The sequence below is a fragment of the Pygocentrus nattereri genome, chromosome 13 (assembly GCF_015220715.1).
Source record: "Pygocentrus nattereri isolate fPygNat1 chromosome 13, fPygNat1.pri, whole genome shotgun sequence".
Taxonomy (NCBI): domain Eukaryota; kingdom Metazoa; phylum Chordata; class Actinopteri; order Characiformes; family Serrasalmidae; genus Pygocentrus; species Pygocentrus nattereri.
Window position 1 is genome coordinate 5069022 of NC_051223.1, and position 15943 is coordinate 5084964.

General features: G+C 39.6%; 1 protein-coding gene across 1 annotated transcript; it reads left to right on the forward strand.

Moving 5' to 3' along the window:
- The first annotated feature begins 3110 nt into the window (after window positions 1-3110).
- LOC108431420 lies at window positions 3111-14787 on the forward strand. The gene is made up of 8 exons (XM_017704545.2): window positions 3111-3258; window positions 4566-4765; window positions 5313-5416; window positions 5562-5756; window positions 5859-6036; window positions 6329-9264; window positions 10497-10729; window positions 14507-14787. Exons 1-8 carry the CDS (start codon window positions 3251-3253, stop codon window positions 14577-14579), a joined length of 3927 nt encoding a protein of 1308 aa, XP_017560034.1. The 5' UTR covers window positions 3111-3250; the 3' UTR covers window positions 14580-14787.
- Window positions 14788-15943: the final 1156 nt, after the last annotated feature.

The window sequence follows — 15943 nt, forward strand, 5'->3', positions numbered from 1 at the left end:
CCGAGACCCCAAAGGCATTATGACAGCCCCCCTACAGTTAGCCCACTTTATCCTCAGAATATTATGACTTATTCTCAAAATTTTATGACTTTATTCTCCAAATGTTACAACTTTTTTGTCGTAATATTACACCTTAAATATTGAACTACTATGTCTGTTTTTCTTGAAGTCTACTATTTTTATTTTTACTAACAGTGACCCTAAAACTCCATCATACTGTCTTGCCTTCTCTTGTTGCTAAATAATACTTATGATCTTTCATTTGTCAAAATTTGGGTTCTCAAACCTTCACGCCACGAAATGGTTAGACAGCACCAGCAGCAACTACTGATTCTTCTTCTTTCTATGTCTTCCAACTTGAGCTATAGCTCCACCAAAATCAACCTGCCAGTTCGGCGCCCCCTTGAGCCAGTGCTTGCTCACTTCGAGGCAGATCACGCTGTGTGCCTGGAGAGTGCCCCGCCCACCGCTGATCCCAACCCACCCTCTGTCTCTGAAGCTGAGGTGCGCAGAGCCTTCCAACGTGTGAACCCACGCAAGTCAGCTGGTCCAGACGGCCAGTTGTGCCAGTTCCTAAGACAGCCAGCACTACCTGTCTGAATGACTGGAGACCTGTTGCCCTAACCTCCATCATAAGCAAATGCTTTGAGAGGCTGGTCAGGGATATCATCTGCTCCTCACTGCCTGCCACCCTGGACCCACTCCAGTTTGCGTACAGGCGGAACAGATCTACGGACGATGCGATCGCCCTGACCCTGCACACTGCCCTCTCCCACCTGGACAAAAAGGACACGTATGTGAGAATGCTGTTTGTGGACTACAGTTCAGCATTCAACACCATCGTTCCCTCAAGGCTCGACATCAAGCTCTGGGATCTGGGTCTGAACAGGACACTGTGCAGCTGGATCCTTAACTTCCTGACGGGTCGACGGCAGGTGGTAAGGATGGGCAATATCACATCCTCCTCTCTGACCCTCAACACTGGAGCCCCTCAGGGCTGTGTGCTCAGTCCGCTCTTGTACTCCCTGTACACCCACGACTGCACAGCCAGACACAGCTCCAATGTCATCATCAAGTTTGCTGACGACACAACGATTGTAGGCCTGATCTCCAACAACGATGAATTGGCCTACAGAGAGGAGGTTAACATTCTGGAAAACTGGTGCCAGGAGAATAACCTCTCTCTAAACGTCAGTAAGACTAAGGAGCTGATCGTGGACTTCAGGAAGCAGGAGAGAGTACACCCCCCGATCTCCATCAATGGGACTGCGGTGGAGAGGGTTAGCAGCTTTAAGTTCCTTGGTGTTCACATCAGCGAGGATCTGACATGGACAGAACACACTACACGGGTGGTGAAGAAGGCCCAACAACGCCTCTACTTCCTCAGGCGGCTGAGGAGGTTTGGTCTGAACCCCAGCATCCTCAGGACTTTCTACACCTGCACTGTGGAAAGTATCCTGACTGGCAGCATCACTACCTGGTACGGGAGCTGTACCGCCCTCGAGAGGAAATCCCTGCAGAGGGTAGTACGCACAGCACAATATATCACCGGAGTTCAGCTCCCAAAGCTTCTGGATTTATACAACAGCCGCTGCCTGAGGAAATCCAGAAGGATTATGAAGGACCCCTCCCACCCAAGTCACTGCCTGTTTTCACAACTGCCAAGTGGAAGGAAGCTCAGAAGCTTGAAGACCAGAACTAACCGGTTCCGAGACAGCTTCTTCCCCCAGGCGACCAGATTGTGGAACAGATAGTAGAACAGTGTTCTGCCCTACCCACCTCACTGCCACCCCATACGAACTCAATGCACTCTGCACTTTACCCTGAACTTCACTTACTTTACTTTACACTGCACATTCGGACTCAGTCTCTACCATGCACTTTACTCTAGTTACACTAAGTCACCTACTGGACTATCTCCGTACTTACACACATAAATAGATTATTGTACATGTACACAGCATTGCAGTATCTATATTTTATGACTTTTTACCTCACATTCAGTGCAATAAGATTATGTATATAATGTATGTCTGTGTATATTGTTTAAGTTAGTTTATTGTATATATAGATATTTTTTTTTCTCTCTTCTTCTTCTTCTACTTATTATTATTATTATTACTATTTTCACTCACCATTCTACTCCATGTTGTAAATACTGTCGCTGCATTCAGTGGGAACTTGCACCCAAGTTTTTCACTCACCTGTACTCCTGTACTCTTGTGATGTGACAATAAATCTGATTTGATTTGATTTGATTTGAGTTGTCCGTTCTTGGTTATTGCAGAACCGTGGTGCTGCAACATGGGGCCTCTGTTAGAAGAGGATCCGCTGCCTACGTAGATATGAAAGGCTCATTCTAAGCTAACGAAAACACAACGATAGTTACAGGTAATTATACACTAATAAAAGCATGATTTTGCATACTATATTCTATTTATGCTAATAACACACCCTAAATCTGACACACTGCAACTTTAAACCATGCCAAACATAGTTTACCCAGTATTTGATTTTTGATTATCTTATCTTATCTTATCTTATCTTATCTTATCTTATCTTATCTTATCTTATTCACATCATTTCACATATTTCACGAGATGAGGCTGCTGAAAGGAGCTCGAACTTTAAGTGATCCTTAACTGTAGTTACAATTCTATGAAAATAAACCATTAATGTCCAGTTAATTACGTTTAAAGTGAACGGAGCAGCCGAGTGTTACCTTGTTCCTCTTTCCACGAGGCTGAATTTGGCTTATACCCAAGTTTCTTATTCGAATTTTCCGGTCCACCTTAAATAACGCAGCATTTAGAGAAATTGTGTACAGGCGCAGGAATCGAACTGCAGCGCCATTTAAGGTGGAACGGAGAATTTGAATAAGACGCAGTCAGAAGCGCCAACTTCAGCTACGTTATTTTCCCCAACATTTTGCGAAAAATAGTGTTCAGCATTTTTTCATGTTTCCGTTCTTTATACCGTTTAAATCCTCGGTAGAGTCATAAGAATCAAAGAGTCGACTCCAAGCGATTCGGAGTGTCTCTGAGTCACTGGCCAACAGGTGGCCCTGACGAGTCGAAGAATCGACTCCCCATTACTCGCTATACGACGTATCTTGTGCAGCGCCGCCGGGGTTGTTTCAGTTTCTCTTTTCTAGAAAACAGAGAGCTTGTTGCAAGAAACGAGAAAGCTGACTGACCTGCGGAGCCACAAATGTGTGTCTGAGGGAAAATAGTCCACTTTCTCAGCCAGAATGCCGAGGTAAGCCCCTCTTAAAGCGGTTTGGTAGTAGAAGTCGCGTTAAGACAGCGAAGTGTTGTTTTAGCAGCAGAGTTTCGTTTGTGTCTCTCCGGTGATTTTCACCTGACGTTGGTTTTGTTTTTCGACGACTGCTCGATCTTTCTCTCCCTCCCTGGCTCACTGCGTGAAATATTCGGCTTTATTTGCTCTACTAAAATCCAGTAAGTGTCAAAAAAGTGACTCGGTCTGCTTCTGTTTACCTCAGAAATAGACTCAACTCGTGCTTGTGCAGGTTTGTGTTTAGCTGTTATCACGGCTAATGGCTAACTTTCCATTTATGAACTGTAGCCTGAAACACCACAGATGGTTCTTCAAGAGTTCTTTAGTGAGGGTTTAGAACCTTGAGTGAGTCCTTTTTGACATGGTTCTACATAGCACCAAAAGGGTTCTTCTATTGTTACAATCAAGCTGTCAAGCTTGGAACCATAGAAGACCACCTTTTTTGATGCTGCATAGAACCATTTTCAAAAAGTTCTCTTTAGCAAAGAAAATGTACTATGTGGAACCATCTATAGCACATTCTCCATCAATCTGCCGAAGGTTCTCATGATGCAAAGAGTCCTTTAATTATGCAGTAGGTTCTTTGAGCGTTCATGCTTCTATATGGAACAATTTTCTTTGCTAAAGAACCCTTGAAGAACCATCTTTTTAAAGAGTGTGTATTGAGTAGAACCACATACAACCCATTTTCCATCCATCTGAAGAACAATTTTATTGTGCAGAGAAACTTTTATACACGCAAATGGTTTGTTTTCTATATAGAACCATATACAGCATGTTCTCCATCAATCTGAAGAACCATTGCGTCATGCAAAGGTCCATTTAAGCATGAAATGTTGGAATTCATGCTTCTAAATAGAACCATTCTCTTTGCAGAAGAACCATTTAAGAATCATCTTTTTAAGAGTATAGGAGTCTATACAACCAGTCACAGATCTGGTGTTTTACTTATTTATATATAGTTACATATAAGCAAATAAAAAGTGGCTTATGATCATATATGTCCATGTATATGATAGATAGGTAGATATTTGTCATGTATGGCCAATAAATATAAAGGTTCAAGATACATGGAAGGTGAATATGATATTCTTGTGTCACATAAGAATAACCTTTTCTGAAGCAATGCACATTTGTAAAAACAATAACAACTTTATTTTAGGGATTGCACGATGGCACGATACCAACTTTTGTTAGGTCCCATATATTGTCAGGTATCATTTTTTCATTTTGAGAGTTTGTAAATTCTTCTCCGACCAATTGACCAGGTCCTCCCCAGTCAGGATGGCAGCTGAAGGGCACACGGTCAAAGTGAGTGGTCTCCCAGTGCACATGTCTGAAAATCGTCTGGTAGACAAAATCCACATCCATTTTCTGCGCAAGAAGAATGGCGGTGGAGAAATCAGCTCTGTGACTGTTTCTAAAAGCACACCTGGAACGGCCTTCATCACGTTTGAGGAGAGCGAGGGTGAGGGTTTGTTACGACATGGATTACATGACACATATTGTCAGTAGTTTTACTGCCACATTGCAGATAATTGTAGTGTGAAAAGGGACCGTTTGACTATAGAACTGGACAAAACTCTGAGAACTTGGGCTTGAGTTTTGGGAAGCTTCTGTTTTAACCCAGAAGACGGGACCCCCCCTTTTATAAGAGAGATAATCAGGAGATGGCGAGATGGTAAAATGTAAAAACTTCCTCACAGAAAATGGAAGGTAGAAATGGAAACTTAAAGGTAGGTATAGGAAGGAGAGAACTTTAGTCATTTAATGGAGTTGAATTTTTCTTATTATTTAACATTTTTCATTAATGAGATATTTTGCTAAAATACTGTATGTATCACAATATTTGTTGTTTATATCACCTAGAACTACTCATACATCTCTGGTGGTCATCAGATTCTTACATCTGCAGTAGCATGCCAAAGTTAGTGCATAGGATAGATGCAAGACCCTTTATTGCAATAGAAGTGTTAGATGTCTAATTTAACTGTTTCTTGTTGTAACTATTTCAGTTGCCCTAAGACTGGCAGAAAAGGGAAAACAGGTTTTTAAGGTGAATGACAAAAGCTATGATGTCGAGATCAGCCTCCACCATAAAGAAGTGGATCCGGATGAGGTAGACATCTTTGAAATGCTCACTTCACTGTTGCTTTTCTAATTTTCACTTAATATTCAGTCTTATCCATTAACAAGCTATTTTGTAATTGCACACTCTGTTACTCTCTTCTTTTTCTCTTGTTTTATTCCTTCTGTTTTCATAGGTCATATTGTGTATGTCCCTGACTGTGGACCACAATAAGCTCCCTAAAGGAAAAAGAACCCTCTTGTCTCTGCATGAAACTTTTCCAGACGTCCGTCTGATTCTTGACCCCCAAACAGACTTTTGCACTCTAAGTGGTTCCTATACGAACATTCAGTCACTCAGCAGCCTGATCCTAGGATCACTGGAATCCCAGGTAAAACATTACAGCTGATTTATTCAGGAAAATCTGGTTGATTTTTCCTTGAAATTTAAACATGTGCATATCTTTACTTATGGCAGTGTAATATTTACTCAGAAACAGAACTCTGGAGGTGGAATCCCATCAAAGAAAAAGAGCCAAGAAAAGAATATCTTGTCCCCAGAGAAGACAGATAACAACCTTCTAAGGGCAAACAAAGCAGCTGGAACGACAAAGTATGCTCCACACACTGACAAGTTGGATCTAGAAAAGGAGAGCACAATCTTGAGAACAGGTAATAATTTCAGTATGTAACTACATTGTTGCTCATAATTGATTACTTATAATTGTTTAACACATTTATCACCTTGTAGTTGATTAGTCATGGGTGGTGTCTGAAGTTTGCTTCTTTAGTTTTACACTAAATGGAAATGTATTCTCTACCAGTTGGCACCAAGCAAACTAGATGCTGCATCAAGATGCACGTACCTTGAGTTTTTAAGTAATATCAGTATATACATCATAAAAGAAATTGAGGACAGAACATATGGGATCATATTATTGTTATTATGTTCTTATGATGACAGGTGGTGAGCTGTATGATTATCCATCCAACATCCAGCAAGCAGCACATGAAGATTTAATGGAAGACAAATGGGAGCTAGACGATGGGACCTCTTTTGAAGACTTCTCCCTGGCTGTCGACTCAGACATCTTCCGTTACCTCCATAAGTACTGTACCAAGGAGTACCAAAGCATTCTAAGGCTGCACAGGGTGGAAGTACTTGATGTGACCTATGATGACATCACCACCTTATACCTGAAGCCAAAAAAAATGCTCTCGGAGCGTGGCATGAGCTCTGTTGGAAAGGCCTACGAAGACCTAGGAAATCTGTATCAGGAGAAAGGGTCCCAGTTACGCAAAGAGAATATAACTAATAGTGGCATCCCTGTGGAAGACCTTAAGTATGCCTTGGAAAGCCTTAAGGAAAGGTTACCAAAGCTGATGATAGACGAAGATGAAGGGAATGTTTATTTGGTAGGAAGTAAAAGTGACGTGTCAGAGGCTAAGCAGTTTATTGTCGACATGAAAGGGATTGCGATGGATAAAGACATCAACTCAAGCCATCCGTTAACTCATTTTCAGTCCACTTTTTTGTCTCAGCAAGGGGGTTCTTCATCATCAGGACTACCACAGCAGTCAGGCCTCTTTCAGCCAATTGGATGCCGGTTTCAGGGTTCAGATGACTTATTCAATCCAAGGAAGGAATACCAAAAGGCAAACCATGAAGAAATTCATGCCTCTACTGAGATTAAGCTGATGTCTGGTGAAGTGAAGCATTTTGATGATCACACACCCTCTGGCCTCGTTACCTTACAAACTCAAACTAAGGCAGCGATGGATGACGATATATTTTCAGCCAGAAAAAGTTATGACAGTTTAGAGGAGAAACCCCTCCAGAAAACTGAGAAAGGTGGTTGGTATGACAAGGACAGGCATGTAGATTCTGTATTTCTCCCTCCCAAGTCTTCTTCTATGTTTTCCTCCTTGGATCTGAACAAGAGACCATTGGACAACCCAGACTTTATTTCAGAGGAAACCAAACTTAAAGGGCATCCAGACACTACCTCAAATGGCTTAGAGAAGCAACTCAAGTCAGGAAAAGGGCATAAGACCAAACGAAATGAGTCAGGGAGAGAGCTGAAAATGGCTGCTAATTTCAGCAAAGAAATGTCAAGCAACGTTACAGAGTCTACTGGGAACTTAAGTGATGCAAAAGATGCTGAAAACCAAAAAACAGCACCCAAACTGGAGGAAGGAATGTTTGGAAATGAAAAGAAGTCTCCTGATAGTAAACACCCACATTCTCTTCCCTTTATCAAGCCATCAATGAATAGTAATCTGAAACCAAACACTATGCCCGGTAATTCGGTTGCAAAGGGCAGTGTTCAGAGCAAGATGGATGCTCAGATATTTAAAGGTGACCTGAAGAACCCTGAGCAGTTTCCTTCCAACTTGACTGAGAAGAAGCCAATATTGATGCCTGCTTTTTCAGTTGAATCTCAGAGTTTCTCCTTCGGTCACATGGATCTGTGTGGAGGCACAGGACTCAATAAGAACCCAACAATGCCTTCAGGGTCCACTCGGAGAAGATCCAATAGCTTCTCTGGCAATGGCCGAAAAAGCAAAGATGTAGACCTGTTTGTTGGGCAAAAGGAAAGTAGCCAAGGTTCACAGACAATGGAAGTTACCACTCTGGATATCCGCGTGACTATAAGATTGTGGCTCTATCTTAAGGCATTATATACTACTGAAATTGACCATTTAACATCTGATCTACAAACTAAAGAAACATTTGATAAAGATGAGCTCATTTTGTGCCTGAGGGGTGCAGACCCAGAAAAGCTGAATAAATGCTGCCATGAATTGAAGAGTCTCATTGGGACCATTGAAATGGACTTTGACACAAGAACACTACCCCTAACCATACTTGGATTGTCAGATGCTAAGGACAAGACCTTGGCAAAGTTCTGTTCAGTAATGAAACAGCTCCATGAGAAGGTTAAGATTGTAGTGCTATCCAAGTCTATAATGATCCTAGGCCCTGTTTCAGCATGCCAGAAAGTGGAGGCCACTATGATGGAGGTTTTTCATACGGGGGTCAGTGATGCAAAGGCAAATATGGAGAGTTGGGAGCCTCATAAGTCAACTAGTCCTGAAGTGAGCACAACTAACAGCGATACTGATCATCCAACACCAACAGGTGAAAGTGCACAAAATGTCAGCAAGAATTATCTACCTAAAATGTTGAGTCAAAGTAGCGATGAGATATCAAGAAGTGTTCCCCGATTGCTGGAAGATAGAACCAGAGACACAGCACTGGATGTAGACATCAAAGACAACCAAGAGCAAGACAATCATAACAAGATGGAAGGAGAGCAAGGAACAGAGGAAAGGATACAAGGCTTAGAGAAGAAGGGCCGTACTTTGAAGGTACAGCTAGAAGAGGATGGCACAATGGATAAGGGGAGTGTAAAAGCTGACAACCTCATCAACTCAGGTTCAGAAGATGAAGCAAATGGCACAGCTGATGGAGACCACAGAACCACAATCACTTTACAGAAGTACACTGATCAAGATGGTCACTCTGAAATGAAAGGAACCTTTATCAAACAAGTGCACCTAGGTGGTTCTGTGGACCAGATGAATGTTCCGCAACCACTGAAAATCTCAAGCACTGCTTTGCCATCCTATGTGAGTGAAAATCAAGGCTTCCCTTTATCCTGCGTGTGTGGTGTTCAGAGCAGCACTGTTAATCATACTGCTTGTGGCATGAACCTCTGCTCTCAGTGCCTTAAAGAAACTCATGCCAGCTGCAAGCTCTGTCCAGCAGAAGCTAAACAGGACACCCGAGGTATCAAAGGTACCATGTCTTTTCGAGAATCAACCATCACAATTCCTGGATTCATCAGAGACACAACACTAAAGATTGTCTATGATATACCTGATGGTATTCAAGGGGTAAGACCATAAAATTTTAAAGAGATCCTTCAACAGTGTAACATGTTCTTTAAAAACTGCTCTTTTTTTTTGTTGCAGAGTTAAGATATTAATTGTAGGTTAAGATTGTAGTCATGTCGAACACTGATCATTTTGGGCCCAAAGTTAATGCCGAAGCTGGAGGCTAGGGGTGGGAATCTCTACAGGCACCACGATTCAATATTATCATGATACTTCAGTTATGATATAATTCCAGTGTGATAGCTACAGGTCTATGATATTCTAAATATTGTGATGTTATTTCTACAAAAGTATTTGTATTTTTTATTAAAGCAAAATAGGATTAGGAAGTAGGCAAATCAGCATTCAGAACACTGTCATCACTTCTACATTTGTGAAGAAGAGAAATAACAATCACAAAACAGGTTTTATTTTATTTTATTACACAGGTGGATATTTAACAAATGCTTTTATGCAGAGCAATTTATAATGACATGGGAATGTAATCTTGTGTGGAGTGTGGAATAACTCTTATTAGGTATATTATAAGAGTAGATCTACACTGTGTGCTGGGTAACCATATTATTTAGAACGCTTTCCAACCGTTCATAACAGTTGTCTTTTTTGACATGAACTGCACTTCACATTGTTGGTCAGCAAAAGAAGCCAGTTGCAGTTCTAGCTAGAAAGAGCTAAGCTCTAAGTTTTCTTTCAGCTTGTGTAGCTGGGTGAAGGGGTACTGTAGCGCCTGGCTCTGAAAACTACAGCCACCTTGTCCAACAACATTATGATAACCTGTGTCATTTGCTGCTTTTCCACTATCGAGCCAAATGGTTTTCAAGGCCGGACTGGACCCTTCCGCACTGGTCTGGACTCGTGAGGCTGGTTACAGTTTCTGTTTCCATCTGTTATACGGCTAAATCAAAATGTGTTTTTAATCATTGGTTCGCTAGAACCGAGCCCTTACTGCAGTGGGAGGCAATGTGCCCTCATGTTAGCTTAGCCTAGCAGGTCACAGCTTGAAGCGCTACAAAACAGGTTAAATTTTGGCCTTCTGTCACTCCAACATCATTCAGTTGACTTCTAGTAGAAGCAGCTGTGATGGGAAATTTTCGTACAAGTTTCAGTGGTGCAAAGACAAAAAAGAGAATCTTAGAACTCAAGCATTATTGTACTTTTCCTACATATGTAGCAGGGCAAAAAGTCATTAAACATATTTTATGTATAAACCAATAGGTTTGTTGCCTTCACAGGAGGGTCATCCCTGCCCAGGGGCACCTTTTAAAGGGGACAGGTTTGAAGCCTTCTTACCACTTAATGGAGACACTAAAAGACTGATGCCTCTACTGGAGAAAGCGTTTCAGAAAGGAATCACCTTCACTGTCAAAGCCAGATTTTCAGAAGACCAAGAGAAGTGCGGCGGAGAAGGACGGGTTGTTTGGGGCGCTATTCCTCACAAAACTAGGCTAGATGGTGGTGCTTCTAAGTGAGTATTGGGATGGATTATTGAGGGTTTTAACTAGAATGCAACATATAGGGCAGTCTCTATAAGATATGTTTATCTGTCTATCTATGTATGTTATTTATTTATTAGTTCAGTCATTATTGACCTAGTGCATAATTGCATAATTAAACCATTAAATTTTAAACTAAGTATTTAGAGTAGTTTGATGCGAAGTGCGTCATTGTGATAGGAACCAGACATGTGAAGCTACATCACTGAAAGTTACTATGTGAATTGGTTGTGAATATGCTGTCAAATGCCTGAGACTATCCTGGCCAGGACCCATCACTTCTATAACCCAAGCTCCACCAGTGCACTGATGTCCCTGTAGTTACTAAAAATAAGCCTTAGTATGTAATAAACCTGGGATTTTAAGGCGTTAAGATGTTTGGTACCCAAGGAAAACTTACACTTTTAGTTTTTCAGTTTTTTGACTATTTTACCGTTATTAAAATTACTTAGGTTCACTTGTCATTTCGGATAGAAAATAAAATGTTTGTATAGTAGACAATTCAACCCCTGGTTCCTGTCAGCACCACTGTAAAATTGGTAAGTTTCATTAAAGTTGTTTACATCTCAATGACAGAACTGAAATGCAGAACTGCTTTAAGTTTAAACATTGTTGTTTGTGTTCACAGGCAAAGATTTTTGCCAAGCTAATTGATTACATTCCGATTACAGATTAAGACTGAGGTGTTGATATTCACATGGTACTCAACAATCTGATGGAAAACCTGTTTACATGCAAACTACAAGTAATCAGATCCAAAATGACGTGTATGTGTGAAGTGCCACTTAGCGTACTTGGCGCTTATGCTTTTAATCACTTTAAAATTATATCAGACAGATGGTACATCCAACTGTACTTATTAGGAAGCGGCGAGAGGAAGATGCGTAAGATGGACGTCCGTTCCACCGCCGTCTTTTAAAGATCAGAGCATAAACTTCGTCTCCTCTGCATGTTATACTGCATGTTGAGCAGTATAATCTTTCGCTATGACGCGACGCACATGCAGAACCTACTTAAAATTTCTGATAGGGAATGTAATCGGATTCAGGCGTTTACACGGCTATTATTTTTCTGTTTAATGGATTATTTACAGGATTACCCACTTTGTTTAATAGACTGCATGTAAACATGGCTATGCTGTTGTACTGGGCATGCTATTCATGCTGTTCAATCCCAGTATGGGCTGTGTGGATACATCATTTGCCATACCTTAGTCTTACATACAACAGTGATCTAAGAGACTGAAGGAATATAGATTAATATTATATGCAACAAATTGCTACAGGGCATTGTCCAGTCCTGTGAACCTAGAGTGCATTGAGGTTTGCTTTCAATGTCTCATTTTCTCTTAATCACAGGTCTGTCTCTTTACTATGGATTATAGAAAAGAGACGTATATTTCCAAGTAATGCAATTCCTATGATATCCGGTGGGCTGTGTTAATTATCTGCACTTAAAAATGAGTGAACAAACCTCTGTTAATGAGAAAAATAGTTCCACTTGTGAATTGTGAACGCACAGTAGGTTGCATTCTGGCAGTGTATTTGCCCATTGCAGAGCGCAGCCTGTTCCCAGCATGATGAATTGAATTCTAGGCAGGATGTGTGGCGCCTACTTCCCCATTCCATAATGCAACAGCCTACAAGCCTATAAACAGTAATGAATAGTATGAGTGGGCGCTTTGCACTCACGCTGAACTCCGGCTAATTAAAATACCTTAACATATGAGTTTGTAGGAGTGCCTGAACTGACAAGTTGAAATCTTCTGGCTTTCAATATGTGGCATGTCTTCAAACAATACATCCAGCTCACATTTAACCGAAGAGAGAGCAAATCAAATGTAAAAATTTGTACCCCTTGAAGGTTAATCCCCACTCTAGGCAGTGTCTTTGCTAAACGTGTAGGAAAGCAATGTGAAATGCAAATCTTTATGTAGTGGTTTGGGTTCAGCTGATTCATTTTTCCAAAAACATCTGCATAATTCAGTTAGTGAGACGTAAACAAAGTCATTCAGAGTGGTTTGATATGAAAAGGTTCATTGAAAGAAACTCGGATTTCTTTACAGTGGTGGTGAAGGGAACCGGGGTTGCCATGACTACAACACAAATAATCCATTTTATTTACTATCCAAACCCACCAGTGAATCCTGATTTGTTTTCTAAGCTTTTATATCGCTGCTGTCAGAACAAAACCTCATACCTCCAAAGTGGTAACTTTACCAGAGAAGGAAAAAACCTACTTGACTTTTTTCCAAGTAATTTTGGGCCGTTTCTTTTGGTCCATTCATCATGAAATTTACACACATGGTAAAAGCAGGTATTTTCAAATTATGTCAAAAAGTTTAAAATGGAGATGCAAGGTTGATAATGGTAAAATAGTGGTAAATCTACTTTTCCTTACAAAACCCTGCATGCACTGCTCCATACATGTATTTTAAATAATGCACTTTAGGCTAAAAACTTATCTAAAACCAATTATAGAACCTAGTCTCAGGGATCGGTTTGCATATTCTTATATACTTTTGTTTAATAACGTTCTAGAGGCATTAAACTCTTCCTATCAATGGCAAGCTGTTTTAGCTTTAAATCCTGTTTTTCTTGATATCAGGAATTCAGATTACATGTGTGAAAATGTAATTCTTACTAGTAAAAACAGAATGTATGTAGAAATTTAATTCTTGCTATCAGAAAAGAAATTTTTCCTAGAACAAAATTAAATTTTTGATATCAAGAACTTAATTCTTACTAGTAAAAATTCAAGTTATCCTAGTAATAATTGAATTCTTACTAGGAAAAATGGAATACTTGATATCAGAAATTTAATTTCTTATTATTGAGTGTGAAAAGTAAACTTTTACTAGTAAAAAAAATAATTCTTACATGCTGTAGTAATTCTTAAAACCACTCCGTAAGACTCGTTTACATCATAACAAATCAGATATACACAATTTTTATTTTTTTTGGAAAAAAATAGATTGAAATACCACTTTAGTTACTGAACCCTATTGTATTCCATTTGTATCCTGTATCCTTTTGTATTTTTTTTTAATAGGCCTTGCTTGGTGGTATATTTAAACAGGGAACATGTGTCGTTGCTTGATATAAATGAAATATATATTGTTTCTATTTTTATTTTAGGACATCACAGAATGACTTCAATGAACCCTATTAGCAAACTGCTAACCTCAGGTCACCTGACATAAAGTACCCACAGAAGAGCTTCTTAGTGATTTCATGTACAAATGCGCGTTCCAGTACTGATTACTGAATAGTTGTGAACTTGACAGGGTTGCTGACTACATGCCAAAACAACTACATGCAGAAAAACAACTAAAATCACAAAATTATTCATTCATTATTATATTAATTGCACTTCTGACGAAAACAGGTTTTTGTTTACAAGTTTTTGCTAATCCGGTTGAACCACTATTTAAATAAGAGCATCGATCAAAAAGCTGATGTTTCAATATTAATATTACCACACCATCACCCATTTATCTGTAAAGTTAAGCTCTACTGAAAAAGTCTTCTATGAGTCGGAGAAACTTGACAATGAAAAATCACTTGCATGTCCATCAAGACTGTAAGTCTATTACCCACAATGCTGTGCTCATAAACAAGGTCCACAGTCTACTTTAAATTGCCTTTCTGACATTAAAAAGAGACTCTGTTCAGAGAGAGTTTGGAAGCCTATTATTATGCTGACCTAGTTGTGTTAACTGAATCAGTTCATCTTCCTTTTACCTGTAGGAGTGGATATCCGGACTCCACCTACATCAGACGCTTGGCCCAAGCACTGAGGGCAGCAGGGCTGGAAGAGTGAAAGGGTCAAGTTAAGCTTTTCCAAAGCTCATCAGTGAGTAGAGGAGTCATGTGACCAAAGCTGTACAGTTTGAATTTAATGCTCCACGATGACATTGTAAATAGTGGAGTGTTTTATAGGCAGGCTGTAAAAGGGTACAAATCTTTGTAAAAAGAAATAGAAGAAAAAAAAAACTACTGGGAAATGTAGTTGTTCATGAATATATCACTGTTGTCGGAAGAAAACCTCGTATCTCCAAAATGGTAACTTTACAGGTGAAGGAAAAAACCTACTTTACTTTTAATGTAAGTCAATGGAACCAGAGTTTTTACAAAGTCATTTTGGGTTCTTTTTTTGGTCCATTCCTGATTAAATTTACACACAATGTAAAGAACAACAGGCATTTTCAAATTATGTTAAAAACTGAAAAACAAAAAAAGGAGATTTGAGGTTTTCTTACAACACCAGCGATATATTGCTTTTAATAATGAATGTTATGGTGATCAACCATTGGAAGTTGCAGGACTACAGGGCTAATCATGGACAAGTGGTCTAAATACGTTATTTTTTTTACTTCCTAAAATTTTTATTTGCATTGACCAGTTGATTTATAATTTTTAAAAATAGTTATGATGTTTGGTTAAAGGGGTATTTTACTGTTATTTTTTGTATAGCAATAAAAGAATGCTGTAGTAACCTGGCTTCTGTATTCACTGAACTAGTTAAGTATTTAAATGTGCTGGTTGACGATAAGAAATGACATAGATTAGTAGTTACTGATCATAAACATTTTATATTTCACTCTTTTCAAATGCATTATATGGTAATGACATATAATGCAAGTCTAACAGCAGGGGGCGCTCCAGCACTAGGTTTTTCACAAGTCTGCCTGAGATCAAAGTTGACTTTTATTTTACCTTTTTAGTTTGTGTCCTTGAGAAATTCCACCATTTTTCAAAGATTATGCATAATTTAGCTGAGTCATAAACCAAGGCATTCAAAGAGGTTGTTCAATGGCACATCGTAGAAAATGTACTGAATCAAATTTCTCAACAGCAGTAGTGATCGAAACCTGTGGCTAGTTTTTATGTGTAATATTATAAGTGGTAAATCTGAAAGGAATGTTTATTTTGGGTACTACTAGAGCATTCGCCTATATGTTTTAGGCCAAAATCTCAAAACCGTTGTTTCTGTGAGGGAACTTTTAAAGGCATCAAACACTTTGGACGTCTGGTTCCTATCACCACAGCTGTCATTCTGACTCAGTAGGTTTATCTAGAATGGAACCACTCTGAATGACCACAATTATGCAGAGATTTTAAAAATATCATTTAAAAGACTAAATTAAATCTAAATGTAATTACTGTCACCAACTCTGAAACATC